The sequence below is a fragment of the Ictidomys tridecemlineatus genome, chromosome 10 (genome assembly GCF_052094955.1).
Source record: "Ictidomys tridecemlineatus isolate mIctTri1 chromosome 10, mIctTri1.hap1, whole genome shotgun sequence".
NCBI lineage: Eukaryota > Metazoa > Chordata > Mammalia > Rodentia > Sciuridae > Ictidomys > Ictidomys tridecemlineatus.
Genome location: NC_135486.1, coordinates 72207459 through 72231843, shown reverse-complemented (window position 1 = coordinate 72231843; position 24385 = coordinate 72207459). Strand labels below are relative to the sequence as shown.

General features: G+C 39.8%; 1 protein-coding gene across 5 annotated transcripts in view; it reads left to right on the top strand.

Moving 5' to 3' along the window:
• Sfmbt2 (Scm like with four mbt domains 2) overlaps positions 1-24385 on the top strand; it is a 212487-nt gene that overhangs the window by 147027 nt on the left and 41075 nt on the right. For all 5 annotated transcript variants that reach the window (XM_021723043.3, XM_005320295.5, XM_040276603.2 and 2 more), the window contains 4 exons: positions 3817-3899; positions 9925-10051; positions 20730-20843; positions 23102-23144. In XM_021723043.3, coding sequence (XP_021578718.2) covers positions 3817-3899; positions 9925-10051; positions 20730-20843; positions 23102-23144 — 367 coding nt within the window. The remainder of the gene's footprint in view (positions 1-3816; positions 3900-9924; positions 10052-20729; positions 20844-23101; positions 23145-24385) is intronic.

The window sequence follows — 24385 nt, the reverse complement described above, 5'->3', positions numbered from 1 at the left end:
ACAAGCTGAATAGACCCTTCCACTGATTGACCTGTGTCCTGATTATCTGCTGAAAGTGAGCAAAGATGCAATGTTTTCATCTGACTTTTTTTACTGAAATAATTTCATAATCATTATTGCAAACTTGGAAAACACAAAAAGGTTACAGAAAAAAGTAAACAAGAGTCCAAAACAATTTTTTTGTGTGTGTGTGTGGTGCTGGAGATTGAACCCAGGGCCTTATGCACACAAGGTAGGCACTCTACCAACTGAGCTATATCCCCAGCCCTAAAACAATTATTTTTGATATTTATTTTTTTAAAGTTTTTCTCAACACTTTTACTGATCTTTTCCTCAGCATATTTTTATATAAATATAATAATTCAATGTAAGCTTGCAGCAGTGTTCACATCTAACGCATAACAACTATTTTTTCATTAAATATTTTTTTTTCAATATACTCTTTGAAATTTCATGCCTGCGTGACATCCTGTGCATTTGGATAAGTCTCACATCATTTCTTGTTGTTGAATGGAAAGTCATTGCATAATCCCATAAGTATCTTAATGTATCACCCTTTGTCAGGTTTTAGGGTCCCGTTTATGGGATAAATTCTCAGAAGTGAATTTGTTCTGTCAAAGGGCTTGGATATTTTTACTGATGTTATCAAATAGTTTTTCAAAAGAATTGTCCATTTGCACAGTCGATGGTAATGTTTGTAAGTGGAGCTGGTTTATGACCATTCATTTATATCATGTGAAAATGGGTCATCTGCCTTATCCCTTTTGGACCTGGAACAGTTGGAACTTCATTTAGAATAAACACTGATAAAGGCTAAAATAACTCTAATGGTTGTGGTTCAGCAGTCTCCCCTGGCAGCTTGTTGCAAATTTTAATAGCCTAAGGGGGTATATTTCCTTTTATTTTCTTTTCCCCTCTGCTATTTTCCTCCCTCCCTCCAGGTTTAAAACATGTTTTCCTGGCTATAGTTAAGCCCCAGTACTTCTTGTTCTGTCTTTGTTGATTAATGAGCATAATTGACCCCTGTTGTCTCTATTATACGATCCACAGCAATTTGTTTTTATGTAGCAGTTATTTTCTGAGCTGTCACAAAAAATGCCTTACAAAGAGAGCTCATTATCAGCTCAAAGGAAAAGAATTTTAAGTGATGAAGTGAATAAATGTCCCCAAGAGGAGGAAGAGGAGGAGGAGGAAAAGTCTAAGCCTTTCCAATGTTCAAGAAAAATAGTGAGTTTCGGGGGCAGAATCACTAATTATTGCTTAAACTGTACCCAGCAAGACTTGATTATATCTAGAAATTATTTGATTAAAAATGGCTCCCCACAGTCACTGTGGGGGCCTGGGCATATGCAGGGTTGAATGTAGACCCAGGCAAACATGGAACATGACATTTTGTGGAGTGGGTTGAAATCCATTAGAAGCTGGTTGTAGAAAACCCCGCTAAATGTCCATATTTAAGAAATAGAATGACAGAAAGTTGGAAGGTTTTATCTGAATAGATATTTATTGTATAGAATATCCAAATTCGGTGTTGTATCAATATCAGAAAATGTTTTACTTTGTATCTGTTTAGCACCCATGATCTCATAAGCTCACAAAATTAACTAAGGAAGGAACAGAGGTCCAGTGAGGAGACACAGAAGGAGGTCTTGACCCTTACAAAGCCAGCCTGCCAGGCAGATGGGATCCTGGTGTTGTGGGCATTCACCTGGTCTTCATGGATCGAGTTGGGATGTTTCTAATCCTATTACACTCTTCTCCTAGTAGAAGAAAAGAAAATTAATCACAAAGAGATGGAAAGAAAATCCTAAGTAGCAAGAGTAAAATCATTAGAAATGGCAGCTCTGAGTCATAGAGTATGTCAGCCAGAGGGAGCCTTGAAGCTTTGCTCTTTATTTTGTGGCCTCATAGATGCAGAAAGTCAGGCATGTGTTTATTTTCACTGTGGTCCACCCAGTGACCCACAGAGCTGAAGCTAAAACTAGCCCTCCTCTTTTCTGGTTCAGTGCCTTCTGTGCTGTCAAGAAACTTGTGACCATACCAAGTGTCTTGAGGCTCACGGTCCCTTGTACTCTAATACATGAACATGCAGATTGGCTCCAAAACAATTCCAAACTGTGCTCACAGTGCAGTGTTCTATCAATTGTAAAACAAACTCAAATTCCATTACCTTATTTAAGGTATTCTTTGTTTTGTGTGAAAATATTTGAAGTACCTTAGTTTTGTCCTTCCAGAAACCTCTGATGCAAGAGCCATTTAGCAGGAGGGATAGCCCTGAAGAGAAAGGTTAGTGGAAAGACAGGCAGAAGAGCTTCAGGAACCACTTTGAAATTACCTGAAAAGAGAATATAGTATTTGGAAGTATCGTGACACTTTGTTGAAAGAAATGAGTTGTCAGTCTTTGCAGAATGAAATAGATGTCTTAAGAAAAAGGAGGACATCCCTGCCACTGCTGGTCAGTGGGGCATGGGTGGGTCAGAGGTCAGTCTTTGGAACCAGAGGAGAGCTATTTTCTTGGTTAATAGCTCTTCCTGCAATCCCGGGTCGGGGGTGGGCAGTAAATTGAACTTAGCTAATGAAAATAACACTTTTGTTTTGGGAGCATATCTTTTTTGTTTTGGCATCCATATCTTGAGTTCCTTTAATAATTTCTGTAATTAATGAATCTCTGCATCTGTGGGGATTTAGTAACTTAAAGTCCCAACATGAAGTGAATCTACAGTAGTGGAGTTTATGACACTATGTATAAGAGAAATTGGGGGACTAGTGTCAAAAGTATACTTCAGAAGTCTCTAATGGATTTATCTTGCACATACTTCAACTAATAAAGAAAGCACACCGAACCAAGTGTGTGACAGTGACATTGCTCACATTGTAGTTTAACCACTGTTGGTCTGTACTTCCCACCTCCGTCCATTGTTAACTGGAGAAGTTTAAGCACCTCACCCCTTTTCCTTGGCGTTGGCTCATTGGCTTGACTTGGAGGCTTTTCCTCTCTGTGTGTCTTTCTCATTTATGAGCCAGTGCTGTTTTCCCTCATCTCCTCCTCCTGTGGTTGCCGTGTGTAATTGCAATCTCCTCTCCTCCAGAAATGAAGTCAGTAAAAGAAAGAAAAATCACACTGCATTTAATTAAATTTAGTGCATGTGAATAGTCATTTCTCAAACCCTTTCCTTAGAATCTCCAATTTCTCCCCAAAGCTTCAAGCCAGAGAGGCCCATCTTTCCCAATTCTCTCTTTCCTTCGTCCTTGCAGTTCAGTTCCACGGCATGGTTTATATTCTTCCTCTTCCTTTGTCTTTGAGGGTTTTGACTCCTTGTTTGTCTTCTGCTCTTTCTTCATTTATTCTTCTAAGAACCATCTCCCAACTGTATTTTTCCCCAATAAATGCTCATTATTTCTTTGAAGATACTGAAAGTAAAGTTGCTGTGGTCTTGGCATTTATAGAAGGGGGAGGTGTCTTTGTCTGTTTCTGCAAAATGGATCGTAAGAATGTTCTGTGACATTCCTTCTCTCTGCTGTTCTGTACCTGCCAGCAGGTATCCCGTACTGCAGCAGGTAAGTTCCCCCTTCTTCAGCTGGTTTCAGGTCCTGCATTGTGATGATGGCACTCCTTGCCTATATTAGATGTTTTGCATTTTCCAAAATATTTCATTTGAGCCTCATGAAATCTGATGCTGTGAGGCTTGAGGACTCATCCTTCAGGACTTAGACTTGCTCCTCTTATGATTTCAACCACTGACCCATGCTAAGGTTCAGCATTCGCCTGGGATTTGGCTCAGCTAACATTGGCTCTCTGTGTTTCATCATTCACAGGTTACTCCGGCCAGGACTTTGACTGGGCGGATTATCATAAGCAGCACGGGGCGGAAGAAGCACCTCCCTTCTGCTTTAGAAACGTAAGAAACTTTCGTCTTAGCTACTTTTTTAAATCATAGATATTGTTCACAGTAAGTTTTAAGATTTGCTTTCTATTGATGGACCATTTTGGAGTACCACACATGGAATGAAGCATCAGGAAACTTTGTTTTTGAAAAGTAATCTTTCTTTCAGGTTGTGTATTTGTTAGGATAATGCTGGGTTTGTAACAAATTGACACATAAATGCACAGTGTCTTAAACACATGAAAAGTCCATTTCTTGCTTAAGGAGGAGTCCAGGGTGTTCCTGATTAGTGGAGTCTTGGGCTCCATTGGTCACCTGATTGCAAGCAGGTAGGAAAAAGGCTAGGAGCTAAGGTCCTGGTTCCAAGCACATTAGCCTGGTGCTGAAAAATTCTTCTCCACCTTCTGTTGGTGAGAATTCTCTGGACTGCTGTAAGTGAAGTCAAGAAATGGGTCCTGGGTTTCTTTTCCCAGCTGCCATTCCATGCTGTGGAAGGAGGAGGACAGATATTGGACAGCTACCATCTGTGCCAACATTAGATGTACACTTGCCATGTATTGTAATATTGACCAGCTCATTGATAAAGGACTTTTTTGCTCTTAAGGCTTATTAAAAATAGTGGTTTTTCCCCCTTGATTGCTTTATGAAATATTCTGATTGCTAGTAAGATTCAAGTTAAATAGTTTTGTGCTCTGCTTACTTTAAACTACTTATTCAAAGAGAGCTTATTGGCATGATAATAGGATTTATATGACACATAAAGTAGCAATAAGTCATAAGAGGTGGTTCTTGTAAAATAATCTATAAAATTATTCATTTAAGCTTCATCAACCTTAGGAACTATGACAAGAAGGAGTATGGAATATTATCTACTTTAAGAATGAAGTGTAAATAGATAGCCTGGTGTGTGTAACATAGTGTTAGTGATGAATGTTAATCTCTTAGGCCGAGAACAATACATACAGTTCTCTTGCTTGGAACCTGTAGACACAGCAGTGTGAAGGAGAAACTTGTTTCTGAAGGTGCTGCTGACTCGTTGCCTCCCCCATGGTGATTTGTGCTCCAGGGATCACAGAACAGGAAAAGTGAGAGGGGAGAGTGTTGGCTTAAAAGAAGTTCAAAACTGAGCATATGTCAAATGCAGATTTTGAAAAATTAAGTGAGTTGATGGCTGGGTCAACTTGTACTCATAAGTACAAACAAAGCAGCTCAGTGGTAGAGGTGGGAACTGGAAATCAGGGCCCCTTAAATGACTAACTGGCCTCTCCGCTGGCTATCATTGCCTTCATACATAAGCGGTTTCTCTGTAGCAGTCAAGGACTGTGTGGTATGTGGTCAGGTGGTCATTGGGGACAGCTGTGTGGCCATGCCCATGAGGATTGCAGCTGAGGAGCCCCAAAGGCTTCCTAGGTCAAGTGTCGCCTTGCCTGACTTTTCTCCATGCTGCTGTCACTATCTCAGAATCCACTGGCCTGACTACCTTTCATTTAGGACCGTGGACACTCCCTGTATCACTCTCACACCTGTTTGAGATTGTGCTTTCTATCTCACAAGAGAAATATTCCTTCCCCATTTCTTCTCTTTGGGAAGCAAAAACATCGCCCCTGTTTCTGTGGTTAGGGAGTACCTCCACTGTGACAGCGGTGCTCCACCAAAGCTTCTCTTTGTCTGTCCTTTGCTCTCATTCAGCCTGGAGTCCTCCAAGTGGCTTCTAATGGTGGAACAAGTAGCCACATCACCAGTTGACTTCTGAGCTGATCCAGGATCTAGCTACCAATATTAAATCTGCTGTAATGAATTTGCTGCCATGTTCATTAGGAATGCCTTTGTTTCTGGCTCTCCGTTTATTTAACAGACAGAATTGTTGTCTGCCTGTTGGCATATGCATTGCATTACTGGTACTTTGCTGAATTTGTTAGCTTGCTCCACGTGCTCCTTAATGGAATGCTTATTATGAATTCATTTTTTAATCACACATCTCATGTGTGCTAGAAGGGAGCCGGTGTGGAATTGGATGCATGGAAGACATTTCCCCCGGGATGTTTAACAATCAGAGGCAGTTAGGAAATGGATCGACACAGCCAAATGCTTAGTAAAATAAACTCATAGGTAACAGTTTTGCTATTGATCCTTTAAATTACCCTCAAGCAATGAGTTGAAGTGAAAATTGGTTGCATGGTTGTAGCTTTCCCTTATTAAGTAGAATAAAATGCATTTTAACTTACTTAGAGGTTTTTCAGGCAGCTATCGAGTTGTGTTATCAGAAAGAAGCTCAATACATAACATGTGTGGATGAGACAGGATGACTTGCAGAAAAAAATAGCCCACCGAGAATATCTCTGGAAAGGGACAAATTGATTTTTTAACATAACCATAGCTACTTCTCTTCAGATTATATAAAGATATAATTTCATTTTTCAACTGAAGTTTTATGAAGGGCAGTAAATATGAATTACTTTGATTCCTTTCCATGAGTCACAGAAATATGTAGTCTCTGTGGCTTAATAGGAACCTGTTTACCTTAGTTTATATACTTCAAACTAGATCTGTTTTAGAGAGTATTACATGTCCCATTATAATTTATCTTTTGGGGGGAGTACTGGGCTGGGGATTGAATTTAGGGGCACTTGACCATTGAGCCACACCCCAGCCCTATTTTGTATTTTATTTAGAGTAAGGTTCTCACTGCATTGCTTAGGGCCTTCCTAAATTGCTAAGGCTGGCTTTGAACTCGCCGTCCTCCTGTCTCAGCCTCCTGAGCCACTGGGATTATAGACATGCGCCACTCTGCCCATCTATAATTGTTTTAAATATTTTTTTTTAGTTGTCAGTGGACCTTTATTTATGTGTGGTGCTGAGACCCAAACCCAGTGTCTCACACACGCCAGGCTCTACTACTGAGCCACAACTCCAGTCCTATTAGAATTTATAGTAGCTAATGATTGGGGAAATTTTTCATATTTACTTAAAAATAATGTTAGGAGGGAGTTTTGCTTCCGGTATTGGCTGAGTCCGCTCATACTGAATTGACCCTCCTGTAGGTAGCAAGTGGACACTGTACTGAAAACCCCATATGGGGGCAGTGGAGGACAAATCAGAATAGGCCATTGTAGTCAGGGGGAGTGGTCAGAAGGAAGCAGCAGTGTGGTCATTTGTCCCATTCTGAGAACAGCCAGAGTTGGCAAGGTGCGGAATAGCTACAAAGGGATGCAGACCTCACGGTCTTCTGCACTGGTGAAGCATATTGTTGAATTTGGGTGATCACAGGTATTGGAAGTTGAAGGGAGTTTCCCATGGGGAGCATCAAGAGGGGAAAGCATGGATCCTGTATGTGGTGCCCCTGTTCTCTTTGGTTGAATCATGTCTGTGCCAGGATGAGGACAATTACACGTGGTATCATCCCTCAGACCCTGCTAGTCTAGATGAGGACAAAAGAACAGGACTGAGAGCTTTCTGCTTCTCAAGATGGACTTTGAAAAATTGGCATCCTTGGTGAGAATGTAACACAATCCACTGTCTCCATACCATAATGTTTATAATGTACAAGTTTCAATCCAAAGTTGCTCAAGACAGGGAAAAACTGGAAAATTGATTCATTTCCAATAGGAAAGATATATAGACCAAACCTAGCATGATCCAGATGTTGAAAGTAGCAAACAAATATTGAAAACCCTTCCTGTGACTATTTAAGCTCAGTGATGTGGAACATGGTTCTCAATGTGGTCCCTATACCGGTAGCTGCAGGGTCACCTGAATATTTGTTGGAAATACAAATTCTTTACCTCCACCTCTAATCAACTGCATCAGAAACTGGGGAAGGCCCAGAAGTCTGCTTTTTCAAAAGCTGTCAACGTGATTGTGTGATATACCTTAAAGTTTGAGAACCATACATGTAAAGGAAAATATCCTCATTATGAATAAAAAGATAAGAATTTCTAAAGAAAAAGTAGAAAATACAAAAAAGAGAAATTTTGAACCAGGTGTGGTGGTACACACCTGTAATCCCAGTGACTTGTGAGGCGGAGGCAGAAGGATTGCATATTTGAGGTCAGCCTAAGCAACTTAGTGAGACACTGTGTCAAAATAAGAAAAAAAAAAATGGCCCGGGAATTTAACTCAGTGTAGAGTGACCCTGATTTCAATCCTTACTGTTGCAGAGAGGGAAATTCTATAATTGAGAAACACAGTACCTGCAATAAACGAAATTAATAGCAGAATGGAGATAATAAAGGAAAGAATCCATGACCTTGAATGTAGAAATCATCTAAAGAGTAGAGAGAGAAAAAGATTGTCAAGGAGAAAAAATGACAAGTGTAATATCAGATGTGTGAGGAATAAGACCATGTACAATTGGAAATTCAGTGGAATAAGAAAAAGCAGCACATCACATAAGAAGCTATCTAGAAGACAAAGAAATGGGGGGGAAAAATGCCCAGTGTCATTGCTCAATAGGATAAACCAAGTATAAAACCACAGTGAGGTGCCACTAGATCCCGTAGAATGGCTAAATTGTGAAAAGCCAGCAACACCAAGTGCCAATGAGTATTTGTAGCAGTACGGTGCTGGGGGAATATAAAATAGCATGGCCACTTTGGAAGACAATTTGACAGTGCCTTAGACAGTTAAACATTCATCTACCATGTGATCCACAATCTGATTTCTGGAGAATTGAAAAATTAATGTTAATAGTTTAATTGCATCCTCCCACAATTCATTATTTTTTACCCTTGGGTGTCTCATAATGTGGAGGAAGGATCTTCAAAGAAATAATCAGTGTAAATGAAGTCATATGGCTGAGCCCTAATCCAGTATGACTTGGTGTTCTTATAAGAAGAGAAGTTGGAAGACAGACCTACAGAAAGGGAAGACCCCATGAGGACACAGGGAGAAGACCTGCACCCACAAGCAGAAGACTTCCAATCTCCAGGACCATGAAGAAATAATTCTCTGTGGTTTAAACCACCCAGTCTCTGGTGTTTTGTTATGGTAACTAGAGCAGCTTAGTGTACTTCCTTTTCCACAAAATCTTGTACCCGAATGTTTATAGCAACTTTGTTCACATTCACTGAATATTGGAAAGCCCTCCAGTGTGCCTTAACTGGCAAATGGCTGAACTGTGGTACGTCTGTGTAAACTACTCAGACATAAAATGGAGCAGACTATTGACTCATGCAGTGACATGGGTGGATCTCAAATGCAGTTTACTTACTAAGGAGCCAGGTTCTAAAGCCTCCACACAGTGTGGTTCCATTAATATGACACTGTAAGATAAAAAGACAAATTGATAGGAATTTTTAAAAAGAGTTTGGTGTTTGCTAGGGATCCAGCATTGAGGAGGGACTGATTATCAAAGGGCCAGTGCAAGGGAGTTTGAGGGTTGAAGGAACTGTTCTTTCTGTCCTTTGATTGTGGCTATAGACATGTGCCTGTGTGTTAGTCTAACAGTCCTACCTTCAGGGAACAGCACACCCCAAAGAGTGAATTTTACCATAGGTAAAATTTCAAAAGTTAACTTAGGAAGCAAATATGAATAAACAGAAGGAAAATAAAAGTGAGTTCAGATTTAAAAAACCAACGGTGGGTGGGGTGTGGATCCATCACCACTGTACTTTAAGACATGCTAAAGGGCAGTCTTCAAAGAAAACAAGGCCAGATGGATACTCCATGTGCCCACTTCAACACCCTCAAATATGCCTAGTTACAATTTTTAGCAAGGAATATAGGAAAGCGGAAGAAATTATGTGTGTATCTGTAATCCTGTGGAAGTAAGGGCATGTGCAGAACTGGAAAGACTGTATTCATATCCTGATTCATTTATCAGGCGCCCACTGTTTGCCAAGCAGAGTTCTAGTTTTTGGATTGCCAAAACGAAACATGCATTGTTCTTTCTTCACAAATGGGGGGAACAGTGAATGTGCAGACCAGCCCTCCTCCTGTCCTGGGATGAGACGAGGGCGCAAGTCTATCTTCACCCGACGTGCTCTGCCTTTATTCTGCTGGGGTAGCTCTGGTCTCAGTGCCACTTCTGTTTCTCTTTCAGACATCCTTCAGTCGGGGTTTCACAAAGAACATGAAACTGGAAGCCGTGAACCCCCGGAATCCAGGAGAACTCTGTGTGGCCTCTGTGGTCAGCGTGAAGGGGCGGTTGATGTGGCTTCATCTGGAAGGTAGGCCCAGTTGGTGTGCATTCAGCAGAGCTGGGGCCTGTCTGGAGACGGCAGGGTGCAGACATTCACTCTCAGGGAGGGGGGTGAAGGGGTGGCGTGTGGCTTCCCCTGTATTTAAACAGATCTTAAATTATTCAGTGTTCTTAAATAAGTGAAACAAATCAAATATAAATTCTCTCGGAGGCACTCATCTTAACTAATAATTTTGTGAAATGAGATGCTGGTGAGATAATTATGTTTGGAACACAGTGGTCTTTTTACATCTGTGATTATAAAAGCTAATGTCACAATTAAATTAATATGAGTCACTAAAAATGGTATTTGAGGTCTTGGTTATTATGAGAATAAAATTATATGTTTGCATTTTAATGTGAATAATACCCTTTACTTTAGTTTCTTCTGTGGACGTTTAATTTTTTTCTCAAAATATTATTGGGGGATGACTTTCTCCCTAAATAGATAATAAACAAGATTTATTCTTATTTCTTCAGTGATGTTGAAATTGTTCTTTATAGCTACAGTTTATTTACAAGTGTTCATAAAATTCACAGAACAATTTTTTCTTTTTTCTTTTTTTTTTTTTTGTGAATAGAACCTTAAACAGATTTTAGATTCAGGCAGAAGACCTTGTTTTCAAGATGTATATTCTAAGGTTTTCCCATCTTTCATTGATTTCTGTAATTTTGAGGTCTTTTTAATTTAATTTCATGGAACTCAGTAGTTATTTCAAATATATATATGCAAAAGATAAGAACAGCTAATGAGTAGTAAAATATTTAGCTTTCCTGTATAGGCATAGTTTAACTCTTGTAAGTGCTGATACCACCAGTGGAGCGTGAAGTTTGGAGGGAAGGTCTAGAAATGGGTCCTGATCTCTTCTCATCTTTATTTCTTTAGTAAGCAAGTCTAAAAATGCATGAAAACTTAGATGCTCCTGCAACCTCATAAATATTGTAGTAGATTGGAAAATGTAGAGAATGGTCATTTTAGATGTGATTGTGTTGTTAATTCCCAGAACATAGTTTAAAGCACTGATGTGGTTTAGGGTTTCACAATCAATGTGAAATAAATGGTAATTCTCAAAACATTTATTGCTTAGTGGATTTTTCAAGTAGAGCAGCTTCTGTTTGGAATGAACAAAAATATAGACACAGGCAAAATAGTGGTATTTCTGTAGCTACTGGAACAGAACGTGAATGTCTTCATTGCTGCCCGAGGAGTTAAGTCATGTGCTGTTGGAGACACAAGATCCCTTCTGTGATTTCTATCACTAAAGCTAACTTGCTCTCTAGCACTGTGCTGAGCCATGGTAATAAGATCAGTCTTATTTGCATTATTAATTTGAAAACAAAAACGATAAAGTTAGAAGCCTATGTTTCATCATTATTACTTAGCACATTATGGTTCAAATTCTTTGGCAGTCTTTATTTATTTAGCAGTTTCTACTTTCAGTGTGCATTACAGCTGTTAATTACCTAACACAAACAGCACTGAGAGTATCCTGATTTTTATAAACGGAGAAACTAGCAAAGCCATTAAGATGTGCCTGGGGTTCATGTCTGCTGCTCTTGATATTTTCTCAGTTGCTTCATCCGCTAGGATCATAGAGCTTCCCACTTCTTAAAAAGAGTGCTGGGCAATGTAGAGTATGTGTTTAATATTTTTTGATAGTATTTCTCCTTTTTGAATATAAAGTTCTGGTTTATAGCAAAAAAAAAAAAGGAAGTCAGCTCATGTCAGTTCTTCTTACTCTCTGGAGTACTTTGTGCAGTAATGAAAAGGAGTTAACATTAGGAAGCAGATCAGAAAACAGATGATTCGTGTTTCAGAACTTAACTCATATTTTTAAAAAGTGCTTTTGAACAATCTGTTGAATATTATGGTATTGCTTATTGAATGTCATCAGGAATTATTGGTCAAAATCTTACATCTGTCTCATCACTTAAAAAACATGCACAGATAAGGTAAAATTCCAGTCTGTCTGCTTGGCTTCGCTTGAGTTTCGTTTTGGGTTCTATTTGTTTTTCGCCTTTATTGAGAATTTGGTTTTTATGGTGGTTATTTCTTGTTATTTTATGTGTATATTTATTTATTATTATTTTATAGGTACATATAAATAATAAAATTGTATATAATTTATATATATGTATGTGTGTATATATGTGTATGTGTGTGTGTGTATATATATATATATTTATATAAAATAACAATTCTGGGGCTAAAATGATAGGAATTCCTTATGGTCATTTTGTTGCTATTAAATTATTTTATACAATGATTATTTTTCTGATAATTGACCATTTATTTGACACTTGAAACTTAAAATGTACTTTTAACAATTTTATTCATTATTTTTATGCATTAAACTGAAATCTTTTCAACACATGGCTTAACACTTTAGGTAATTAAAATGATCATTTCTCATTCATATTTGACTATTCTGGAAGTTCATTCATTCATAGGTATCTATAAAGGGTCTGTTGTTGTAAAGGAAGCAATGAATAAAGGATCTGAGATTAAAGTCGTATTATTTAGGTCCACATGGAGGAACTCTAAGCTCTGACAAAGCACGCATAGGAAGGGCAGTGTGTGATGCTGGGGGTTAGTGTTTGGGGACGAGGTGGAGGTTCTCTTATTTTTGCCTTCCGCTGTAGATACTCATGTCTACAGTCAGATACTCATGTCTACAGTCAGATACTCATGTCTACAGTCAGGACGTGATTGTGTAACGTGGGTCAGGGATATTGCAGGGGTGCATGCTGGCTCCCACACCTGAGCCTCTGTCTTCTCTCAACCAAGTAACTTCGGATTTGTTCCAGGTTGTTCTCTCATGGGACGAATGTCTCAGACATGACACGAATGTTTCCCTCATGCTACAGGCTCTGGCTCTTCCATTAGGAGGGTTCCCATCATGGTGTTGCCTTCTTTAGCTTCTCTCATGAGCTGCACTTTCCCAGACAGGTAACTAAACACAGATAGAATGTAACACTTATGCCTGGGACCAGAGGTGTTTCAGACTTAGGGTTTTTAAATTTTTTTAAAATATTTGCATGTACATTATGAGATATCTTAGGGATAGGACTCAAATCTAAACATGAAATTCATTTATCTTTCTTGTACACATAGCCTGAAGGTAATTTTATATGTTCTTTTAAATAATTTTGTGCAAAAAATAGAGATTCCTGATGTGGAATTTTCTACTTACGGTGTCATGACCATGCTCACACAGTTTCTGATCTCAGGGTTTCAGATTAGGGATGCTCTGCCTGTGTGTACACAAGCACAACTTCATTTTACACCTCAAACAGACCCAGTGGAATTGCAGCCTGCATTTCCAGGGATTAATGCAGTAGATCAACAAGACCTTTGACCAGGTCAGCTTTTTATCCATAGTTCCACAACAGAGAGATTTTATTGAAAAAAAAAAAACACCATTATTTTAATTTTAAATAATTGTAGTAAAGTATACATGATGTAAAACTTCTCCATGTTAACTAACCTTTTTCAAGTGTGTATTCAGTGGCATCAAGTATGTCCATGCTGTTGGGCCACCATCACCACCGTCCACCTCCGGAGGTTCCCTCTTACAGAATTGAAGCTGCACCCATGAAACAAAACTCTACTTCCTTCACCCCAATTCCTGGCAACTTTTGTTCTGCTTCTTGTCTCTCTGAAGTTACTACTCTAGGGACCTTGTGTGGATGGAATCATACAGCATTTGTGTGAGGACAGCTCTTTGCAGGATTTGCTACTAGTAATGATGCTTTTATGTTTACATACTGATGGTTTATATAGTAACCTATCATATGGTCTTCTTAATCTTCAAAACCTGGCTACCTCATCAGCATGTAGGAGGCTCATGGCTTAGTCAGGGTTAAAGAATTTGTTGACAGTGAAATGAAATGAAATCTAGAGAAAGTAAAAAAAAAAATTCATGATCAATGATGGCAAAGCAATTCTAGAAAGTTCAGTCTGTGAATTCATGCTTACATATAGCTTTAGGCGGTATGTTTTTAGAGTCCAGGAATTGCATAGGTGTACCATGAACTTCATATTCCACATGGGCGAGCAAAGTACATGTATGGCCCAGTGCCTGTGTGGTCCCGATTTCTTCAGGAGCATGTCGGAGTTCTCTAAGTCTATAGGGTATTGGGGATGGTGCTGCATTCCTTTTCTCCACCCTTAAAGATTGGAATGCAGCAAGACCCCAGGCAGGAGAACATGCCTGCACTGCCTGGGTTTCTGCACCTGTGTTCCTGGCAGGGATGGTGGGAGGCTGCTGGGACTTCCTCCTTACCTCTAGGTAAGAGGGTTAGTGTGTTCTCCATCTCTTGCTCTGGTTGGTTAGTTCTCCCTCTCTCTCTCTTTTTTTTTTTTTTAAACCTGTGATACTTTCTTTTTCTCTCTTTTTTCTCTTTAAATCTCTCTATTGTCATTTGTCATCATCTCTGGAATGTTTCCTGTCCTCTCATCAACATTTGATCTTCATTGGCCCTCTTTCCAAGTCTCTCCTCCTGTTTTTCAAGAATTCTGGGGCAGGCAGTTTTGTCTTCCCTCAGTCTTCCCCTTCTTAGATAAGTTTTCTTGGCTTCACTTTCGTTTTGAGTTTGGGACTCATCAAAGTCCTCCTTCTCACCCCTCTGCACAGCCCCACTTTCCCCATGACTTCAGATGGCCACTCTGTCAATGAATCCGAGTACCCCTCACTGACAGTGAGCATGTTCATCACCCCATCGTATCCCCTGCAGATGCCTCCATGTGGGCATCGATTTAAATACAACCCTGCCTCTGCTCCTCCTGACCGTCCTGCCTGGCTCAGTGGGACCATTTTTCTACCAGAGTTAGACCACGAAATCTTCCGAGTTAGAAGCTCTAAAGTAATTTTTGACTGTTGCTCTTCCAGGACCCTTTAATAACACATTTGTTACTTGGTCCTGATCTCGTGTTTGTTGTCTTTTCACTACCACTCTGCAACTCAGGTCTCTGTTCCCTTGCCCTCACAATTCCCTTGGTCTCCTAACTGCTTCCTCTGCCATCTTCCTGGGGCTCTGAGAGTCATCTTTATGAAATACACTCATGCCTTCCTTGTAATATTCAGTGAGAACATTTCTTACAAATTCAAGTCTAAATTCCATGGTGTGGCATTTAACTGCCATGCGTCCTGGATTCAGGGAGGGTCTTGAGTTTTTTTCTGAGTTTATAGTCTCTCTTCTTATTTGTACACCTCTGTAAAATGTGTATAATGATGAGGACTACCTTCCAGGACAGTCGTGAGATTGGCTGGGTGTGTTGAAAGTCATCGTTGGCATGTCATAGTAAGTCCTCAGTCATCAGTGGAAGTGGAGTGAGCTCAACTCATTTTTAATCTGCTGCCCTGAAGGAATCTGTGCTCCATCAGGAAGGACCTCTCATTGGGCTTTTAAGCACCATGAGGTTGGTGTGGTGCTCTGAGCCATTACACAGGACTCTTCCTGTCTTAGCATCTCACACAGCAGTACCGCTACAAGACATCGTGTGCGCTTTGATTACTAAATGCTCACTGAATAGACATGAGGAGTAAGTAAATGTGTGTTTCTGAACAAAATGCTGTTTTAAGATATAGCAGTCTCCGAAGAACTGCTGCTTTTCCAGTTGAATTTTGAGAGGGTGAGATATTTTACACTTTGAGGCTGAAATTCAAAAACCCCTTGATGAGTTTTTCCCTATGTTTGGCTTGGTTTCAGTGAAAGACCCTCCACATCAGAATCCACTTGGGTCCTACAAAATGCACATTCCTGAAAGGGCTTCCAAGTCCCTGGGAGCAAGGGCTAGGAATCAGCGCCTCCAAGCCACCCTCCCCCATGACTTTTGCACACACTAGAGTTTCTAAACAACTCTAATAGGTCTAACAGGCAAGGTGTTTCAGCTGAGAGATATCTGTTTGACCCAACCTTTTGTGTTTAGGAGACTAGGGACAATCAACTGCCTGTTATTAAGCCTTTCCATAATTTGTGAAGAAGACAAGTAGTTAATAAGCATTTTGCATACATTTGCAAAAATGAGACAAGGGAAAATAATTATATTTCAAGCCAGCGTGGGTGGTTTTAACATCTTTCAAAAGAGGTATGGCCTCCGGGAAACATTTGTGGGAGAAACTGCTTCCTCAGATTAGGCTGTGGGCGCAGTATTACGTGGACACATGGAAAGTGTGACCCCAGAGCAGGAGCTGCCTGTGGGAAGACATGGTTAATAGGACCAAACTTGTTTTGTTGTGGCCAGGACCAGAGCCGACTCTGGCTGTCTTCAGCAGGACATGAGTAATTTGTGAGGCTGTGGATGACAGTTTGGGACGCACACCTCTCCAGAGGTTTGACAGAGGAACTAAAACAAAAGTTTGGGGTTCCTAGCTGCCATTGTGATAAATGTGACTTTTAGGTGACCAGGTTCTCAAGACGCCAGAGCCCTGGAGAGAGAACCTGAACCTGTGTACCTTCCTGCAGAGACAGGTTATCTGGCTCGATCATCTGCTTAATATGGGAATTCTGCACATGAGACATGGGGATCTCCTAGGAAGAAAACAGATGCTAGAAAGCCCCACCCAGGGGTAAGAAACTAGAACTACTCACCTCATGCCTTCTAAGGCTCTCAGGTAGATTGTCCAGGTTCAAATCCTGCATCTTCCACTGACCACTGGATCATCTTTTCCTGTAGTTCAAGTTTGCTCATATATAAAATGGAGATGAAAATTTAAAAAAAAATTAAAAGCATTGTTGTGAGCCTCAAACCTATGGAGAAGTGAGTGTCTGGCCTGCAGTAACTGCTGTAAGTGTTTGCTGTTGTGGGAGTGTCTCTGGCTCTCTCCACCCACATGCACACACATGCACACACCCCACATAGACACCTTTTATTCCCTTTTCTTGTTTACTCTCAGACCATCTTTCCTTTGATACCTTGATCTTGCCAGCCAGTTTTGCCCATGTCTTCTTCCTTAGGAGTTGGGCTCCAAGGTTGACAAGGGGGTGCTCTGAAAGTGACTGGTAGCTTGGCATCTGTGCAGGGGACAAGCCTGGCAGCGGCATGCAGGGTGTCCAGCACCCAGTCCTTGCTTGCTCTGGGACAGTCAGACCCACTTTTCATTCTTCTCAGGTTTTTCCCTTTCACTCCCGAGCCTGCGGGCATTTGGCGAACCCTGTGAGTTGCAGTGGGAAGTTTAGCAAGTTGGCTCTTTCCCTTAAATACTCTCACCTTCCTTTCCATCCGGGCTTTTAAACAAGATGAAGAGGTTGTTCCAATTCCATTACCAAAGTGAATGAAAATAATTTTCCTTCCTCGAGGTTGACTCTGGGCCACTCTACCCTCCGATTTCTCTTGACCATGGCACCTGGTAGCATGTCCACTCTCGAGTCCACCCCCACTTTCCCTCTCCTCTGTGATTTGCTGAAAGTGAGGTAATTTATATAACTGCATGGAGTCAGCTAGGATTGTGTTCCTGGGAACACACCGAAGTGTCCTTCCAGGTCATCTCCATTTTTTTTATCCTAACCTTCTGGCTAGAATAGGTCATTGACCTGAAAGCACTGTTCTTTGGTTGGGTTGAGCTGTCCTACAAAGCCTCTCCAACAGCAAGGACAAGGAGAACTTAGTCATTTGCTGAATTGAGAACAAAATCCTCTGAAAATGGGAAAAAACAGAATTACTTTAAAGGTTCCACTGTGATTCTCACAAAAGTCATGTTCTTATCAGTTTATTTTGTGAGTGTGGAGTATCTTGTAGCAGTGAAATGATTCGTTATTGCTTAGTTTTATTTTCTTTAATGGTAACTTTATCTTATTAGTCTGATCTCAGTGGAAATACCACATTTATGTGCAGGGTTCTTCCTTTCTTCTCGGGATGTCTTTTGTTGTGGTATTGTCATTTTGGAGGTTATGAAGTTGTGTCTGTGAAATAGATAACTGGCAAAGGCACATAAACAGTAAAAGTATCTTTGGTCATATTCTCCGTCCTGCTCTGTGATTCGCTGTTCCCTGGCAGCATGGTTCCTTTCCCAGTGTTAGTATTTTGCATTTTCCTCCAGATTTGTTTCATGCACATATGAATATATGTTATTTCCCCCTTACCAAATAGGTAAGTGCACACTCTGCTTGCATACTTTTTCTTACTTCACAATACATCTTGAAGATGTTTACATGTAAGTTTATACACAGGTTTCTCATTCTTTTTTATATCTGGGGAACATTCCATCATTTGGACAGACCCTAGCTTTTTTTTATACATTTTACCATAGAAGGAAATTTCAGTTTTCTAATGAATTTTGAGATGAATGTTCTGGTTAAGATTGGACATGTGGAATCTGTACTGATAGTTGCAGTTTAGACAATTGAGTATGATTTTGAGTTATTCATAAGGGATTTTTTCTATAAAATGATAAAAATGAATTGATCTTTAGTGACACATCCAGTTTTGCCTAGGTGCTTTGCATGTATCCTGGAATGAGCAAGGAGGAGCTTTGTGCTCATTTCAGTGGATGATTTTGTAAGCTATTGGGTCGCCAACTTGGAAAATAATGATTTTTTTTTAAAGATATATTCTGAGTCTGGTCAGAGTTATCTAGGTTTATAAGGTTGATTCAAGGAAATAAGAATAGGACTTGAAAAGTTTTGGGGGGTTGGGAAAACTTTGCTGGTTGTTAAATCACCCATGTTTCTATCCACTCTCACTTAATAGATGCCTTCATAGTCTAGATTGGGATGGAAGGAAGGTAGGGCTATTAAGTCTCTTGAGAAAAGGGGGGCTGGCCTCTCTAAGCTCAATTGAATGGGAAGCATGATCAGACAATTGTAAAGATGGTAAAACAGCTGTAATATGTGGCCTTGTTAATGCATTCGTCATATGTAAGTATATACTAAAGCATTAATATGATGTGATGTTTGCACCAACAGAACATTAGAGATGAAAGACAGTTTAGGAAGAACTTAAAGCTGAAGTTCACTATATGCTTCCTTTTGAAGTGCTGCTTCGAATGACATTGAAAATCTTATTTGTAACTAAACACAAATCTGGAAATACGAACACTTTTGGTGAATGAATTTAACCTGTTAGCAAAATGATCACATAGCTAAGAAACAAGCAACCTGGTACTGGGAAGTGTTGCCGGGCCCTTGCCCTGGTCCTCTGGAGACTCGGGAGCCCTGCAGGACAGGGCAGTCACAGCCTCGTTGGAAGCTGCGGGGAGCGTCTTCATCTTTGGTCTATTTGAACCTACTGTTTGATGTTGACTTGATGATTCCTTTAGCAATTAGATTCAATACTGACCAAATCTTATGATATTAGACAGAAATGATTTCTGTTCACTTCATTGAGAAATAAGCCCTATAAAACTTTTTCCATTCCTTTAACTTATATATCCTTGAAATTATAAAATTAAGCATATAGAAAGTTGGTTGGTTTCTTGGAGAACCAGTCAAAATCAGAATAACGAATGATAACATGTATGTATTGGGGTTCTAGATATTCAACAGTACATTGATTTCACACTGAATTAGCAGCTTGTCCTTACCAAATAACATGCTTGGTTTTCACGGTATCTGCGTTAGGGTGAGGAGTTAGGAGGAGTCGTGGTGCTAACGGTGCTGTTAGGACCATCTTGTATAGTTAGTTTCCTGAAATGATAATTTCATGGGGGGAGGGGTGGTTGATTCCACATTTATCAGGTGACATGTGGTGACACAGAGTCTAACAGGGTTTACTGTGGTGTTTTCACCTTGGTTCTCAGGAAACCAAAGCATACTAGATTAAGAGGTCAGAGCCCGGGAATCGCGCTCTATAAACAGCTCTTATCTTTTGATTCTTGGTTCAGGAGTTTCTCCCTAGCCGTGTTTTTCCTTAAGAACTATTGATCCAGGGTAGAATTTTCTTCTTATAACAAGTGGGCTGGGTTCCAAATTTGTTGTGTGGCCAGCCCTCCTTGAAACATACACTGCTGTTGTATACAGATTTCTGGTCTTTTTATTTTCCTGGTTGTGATGCCAGTTTATCACAAGGCATGATTGGGTTTATGAGACAGGACGTGGTGGTTGGACAGATTCCCCCGAAAAAGACATTCCTGCATAAACAACTTTGGTGTGACTTGGCCAGACTCTGCAGACCACAACCAAGTTCAAAATCAGCATCTCGGGTCAAGCTGGGAAGTTAACAAGTTCCTTGGAAGCACTGCCTCCTCACCTGGCTGGGCTCCTAATCACTGGAATCCATCAGCAGCCGTTTTGAGCTGTCATGTTGGACTATTGAGGTGATCTTTGCTTGGACTTGGGGGAAACATGGCATGGTGGCTTACGTGTGTGCCCTGCGGCCTCCACCCCAAGCTCCCCCATTTTCTCAATTTCATAGCTGCCCTTAGAGAAGGAGGCACTATTCCTTCCAGAGAACTTGGCTCTGATCCATTGTCTCCCAAGTCCTTCTCCCTCCCCATCTTCAGGAGGAAGTGTCTCTCTTTTCCAAACTCCCACTTTTTTGGAACCCCTTTATCTGTTCTCTGTTGTATAATTCTAACATTTATATCTATCACAAGACTATAGACTCCTTAAAGTCATATCTGAAATACTATTGATTTTTTTTTTTTTTAACATTTGAAGGACCATGTTTCTCAGTCCTAGAGATGCTCTGCTTTTGGTACCTATTGTCTCTGTTTCTTGCCCTGTAGGTCTGCAGACTCCGGTGCCAGAGGTCATTGTGGATGTGGAATCCATGGATATCTTCCCAGTGGGCTGGTGTGAAGCTAATTCTTACCCTTTGACGACACCACACAAAACAGTCTGTGAGTGTTGCCCAGTTAAATAGATGGTGGATAATGTGTGATCTGGTGAATAGCTAGGTAATTTTGTATGGAAAGTCATAAAAAGTAGAGAAAGATTTTAGATGGCCCAAATAACACCAATTTTTTCTCTGTTATCCTTCAATTATGTGCATGAGAGTAACATTCAGATGCATTTCATAGGTTGACGATCCAAGTAAGGAGGCCATTGAGAGTCCCAGAGAGATAAATAGAAAAAAATAGATATATCTTAAATCTTCACTCTCAGTTTCATGTGCAATCTATAATGTTGATGGGATAAAAATTAAATTAGATACCATGTTTTTGTATTATCATTTCTTAGAAAGATCTAATTTTTCTCTTGCAATGTCCTGTAAAGGAATCATACATAGTCCAATAATTTACGGAAATACTTAGAAATATTGAACCTACTCATAGCACTAATTAGTTGGTGAGATTTCAACTGTATATTAAAAAGTGTGTTACTCACATCCTTGTGATCACAGAAATACCCAATAAAACCAGTGTCCATATTTGTTACATCAGTATGCACACACAGACACACAAACACACAAACACAAACACTCATGTACATTTTAATACATACAACAGTGGTGGTTTTAACATGTTATTATAGGTGAGGATGGTACTGCTTCAAAATCCTAATAAATCTTTGCATTTGTTATCCCACCCTAAAGCACATCAAAGGCTATGAGTTCTCAAAGATTGTGGGCTTCACCTTTCCATTAAAAAGATTGCAATTTCCGATATTTTCTTTATAGAATTTGCATGCCATCTCTACTTCTTCTCGGCACCCTGTTCCATGGTAACTTCCATTTCTTCTCCAGACATAGCTATGAACAAAGTTCTATCACATAATGGGCTTCGCATCCCTGATGTCCACAGATTTTGAAGGATTTCCTTCCCCCCATATTCACCAAGAGCAGTTTAGAATGCTGTGCTTTACTCACTACCAAGCTGGTTAAGAATCTGCATCAAAAGTGGTGAGAGTGTGTCCCTAAGACCCAAAGAACATTCATTGATTAAAAATGTTTTAAAGTGAGGGGAAGATAATACTCTAACTGGCTTAAACTTATCAAGTAATATCTTCCCCGAGGTCTGCCAGGGGGTTGGATTCAGTCCTTTTTGTCCTTGTTTTCCCTTAGATAAGACTTAATAGCATCCTGTATCTTTTTCCTCCCTCTTGCACATGGATGTGGGGGGCTGCAAGTGCTTTTAGTTTTTCTGGAGCAAAATCACATGTTGGATGAAACATTGTAGTGTTTCTGCTTTATTTTTCTGCTGTGCTTGGCTCCTTACCAGGCTACCATATAATCAGGCTTCCCACCTCCAGCCCCAGACTGAGTTAGGCAAGTCGTTCTATACTCCTTTTTTTTTTTTTTTTTTACCTTGGAGATCATAAAAGTTTATACTTTTTAAAGTAACAGCTAGAATCAAATGCCAAATAAAGTCAAGAATAGGTAAAGATTTTGTCAAGTATTTAATTAATTCTTGCATTCATTTATTAACCATACATTTTTGCTGTGAGCAGGCAAACTCTGACTCTGTCTTGCCAGACTCTCACAGCTTTTGAAGTACTGGTGGAATTAATTTATGCTTACATCAGAAGACACAGGATTATCTGAGCCAAGATTAATAGGTGCCAAAAGCTCTGGTCTATTTTCGTTAAGGTGATAGTAATATAGAAATATAATTGGATAGAGATATAAACTGTGTTTTTATCCAAAAATATCATTATTTGCTGATTTATGTCAATATTTGACTAGATGTATTTGTTAACCACTACTACTTCTTCCAGTAATTCAATATTCTAGTTTAAATGCAGGCCTCTGGGGCTCATCTAGGGGACACTGTCAATGCAGCATTATTTGCCTTATCACAGCTTCTGAGGGGAAAAATCATTCTGGATCCTCATGCTTGCAACAGTTTATCTTCACATGTTCACTGATGTACTCTTTTTTTCTTTCTCATTAAAAGCACCTTTCAAAATAAAGTAGCCAGCGTAGTGATAAGATTAAATGCACCAGGTTCTATTAAGATCTCTTGTCTGATGACTTCCTGTTTTATGCTAGAAGAAATTAATATAAAATTGTGGCTTGACTACAATAACTCCTCAGTATTTAAAGTCCTGCTTTAAAATTGACATATCCTTACACTAAGTCATTTTTTAAAAATACATCTGTCCCACTAACTAACAATGTGATTTTCTTTTTTTCTTCCTATATTTTGTCTGTCTATAGCCCAAAAGAAGAGAAAGATTGCAGTTGTGCAGCCAGAAAAACAGTACGTTGATTATTTTTTTTTTCATTTTTCTCCAAAACCGTATGATAAATTGTAAAGTTTCTTTGTAGAGGATAGGAAGTTTGACTTGTTCTTAGAGAGTAGCTACTAGTGGTATGGAGTAAAAGTGACAGTCAAGTGTAGCTGCTATTACTTATTGTGCACCTACGATGTGCAAAATGCAGTGTCAGCTCCCAGAGAACTTGTAGTCCTGATTGTCATTGCTCACTTTCTGTTTCACCCCCGAAAATTATCCCAAACCCACTCACTGACTCTGGGTACCCTCAGGGACCTGTGTGACAGTGTGGTTTGGAAGCACAGCTCCTCTCCCTGAGCTGGAGATTCCTCCCCACCTCTTCAGCCATGACCAGGAATGGAGACAAAGAACGGACTCAGTGTCACCCCAACTCTGCTGCTTCCCCACTGGGTGCACATGAGCCAGCTGCTTTAGTTCTCCATATCTCAGTAGCCACCCTGGTAAATACCTATTTTTTAGGGTTTTGTGAAGATTAAATTAGATTCCCATGTGAAAAAAAGATTATGGAATTTGAATTATTGAACAAAGGTAGATTACCCCTCCTCGACCCATTTCACTTGTACTGTTAGGAGGAAAGAGGGTTTGGGCGAGAGTGGACGTGCAGCAGTATGTCTCTGAAAAGTTATAACTGGCTGCTGACCCTTATATATGTTGTGAAATATTTACAATACACCAAAATGTACATTCCATTGCAAGTAATTGTGTTTTCTTAGATCAATAAAAATACATGCATAGAAAGTTAACTGCAACCAGCGTTTATCACAAACCTAGGTTTAAATTTAAATGCAGTGAAACTGAGCAAGAGCAGCATTGTTATTTGAATAACAGTTTTGTGGATTTTTTTAATGCATTTATTTCTAAAACATAGTGTGACAGACTCATAACCCAACTTCATTTTATCCACCTAACATGAAGTAAAGGGATTAATAATAGACCCAAAATCGAATCCAAATTTGTAGTCTATGGATGAATGGTTCTCACTCTTTACATATGTCAGTCATGTGGAGAGCTTGGGAAAAACAAAGGTTGCTAGGTCCCAGTCCCAGTATTTCTGATTCAGGATGTCCAGGCCTGAGGTTCTGCATTTCTAACAAGTTCCAGGGTGACGCCAACACTGTGAGCTCGGGCACCACACTTTGAGAACCATTGCTGTAGATGACTCCTCTACGATGGATTGTGATGTCTGCTGTGATTATATGAAGCTTTT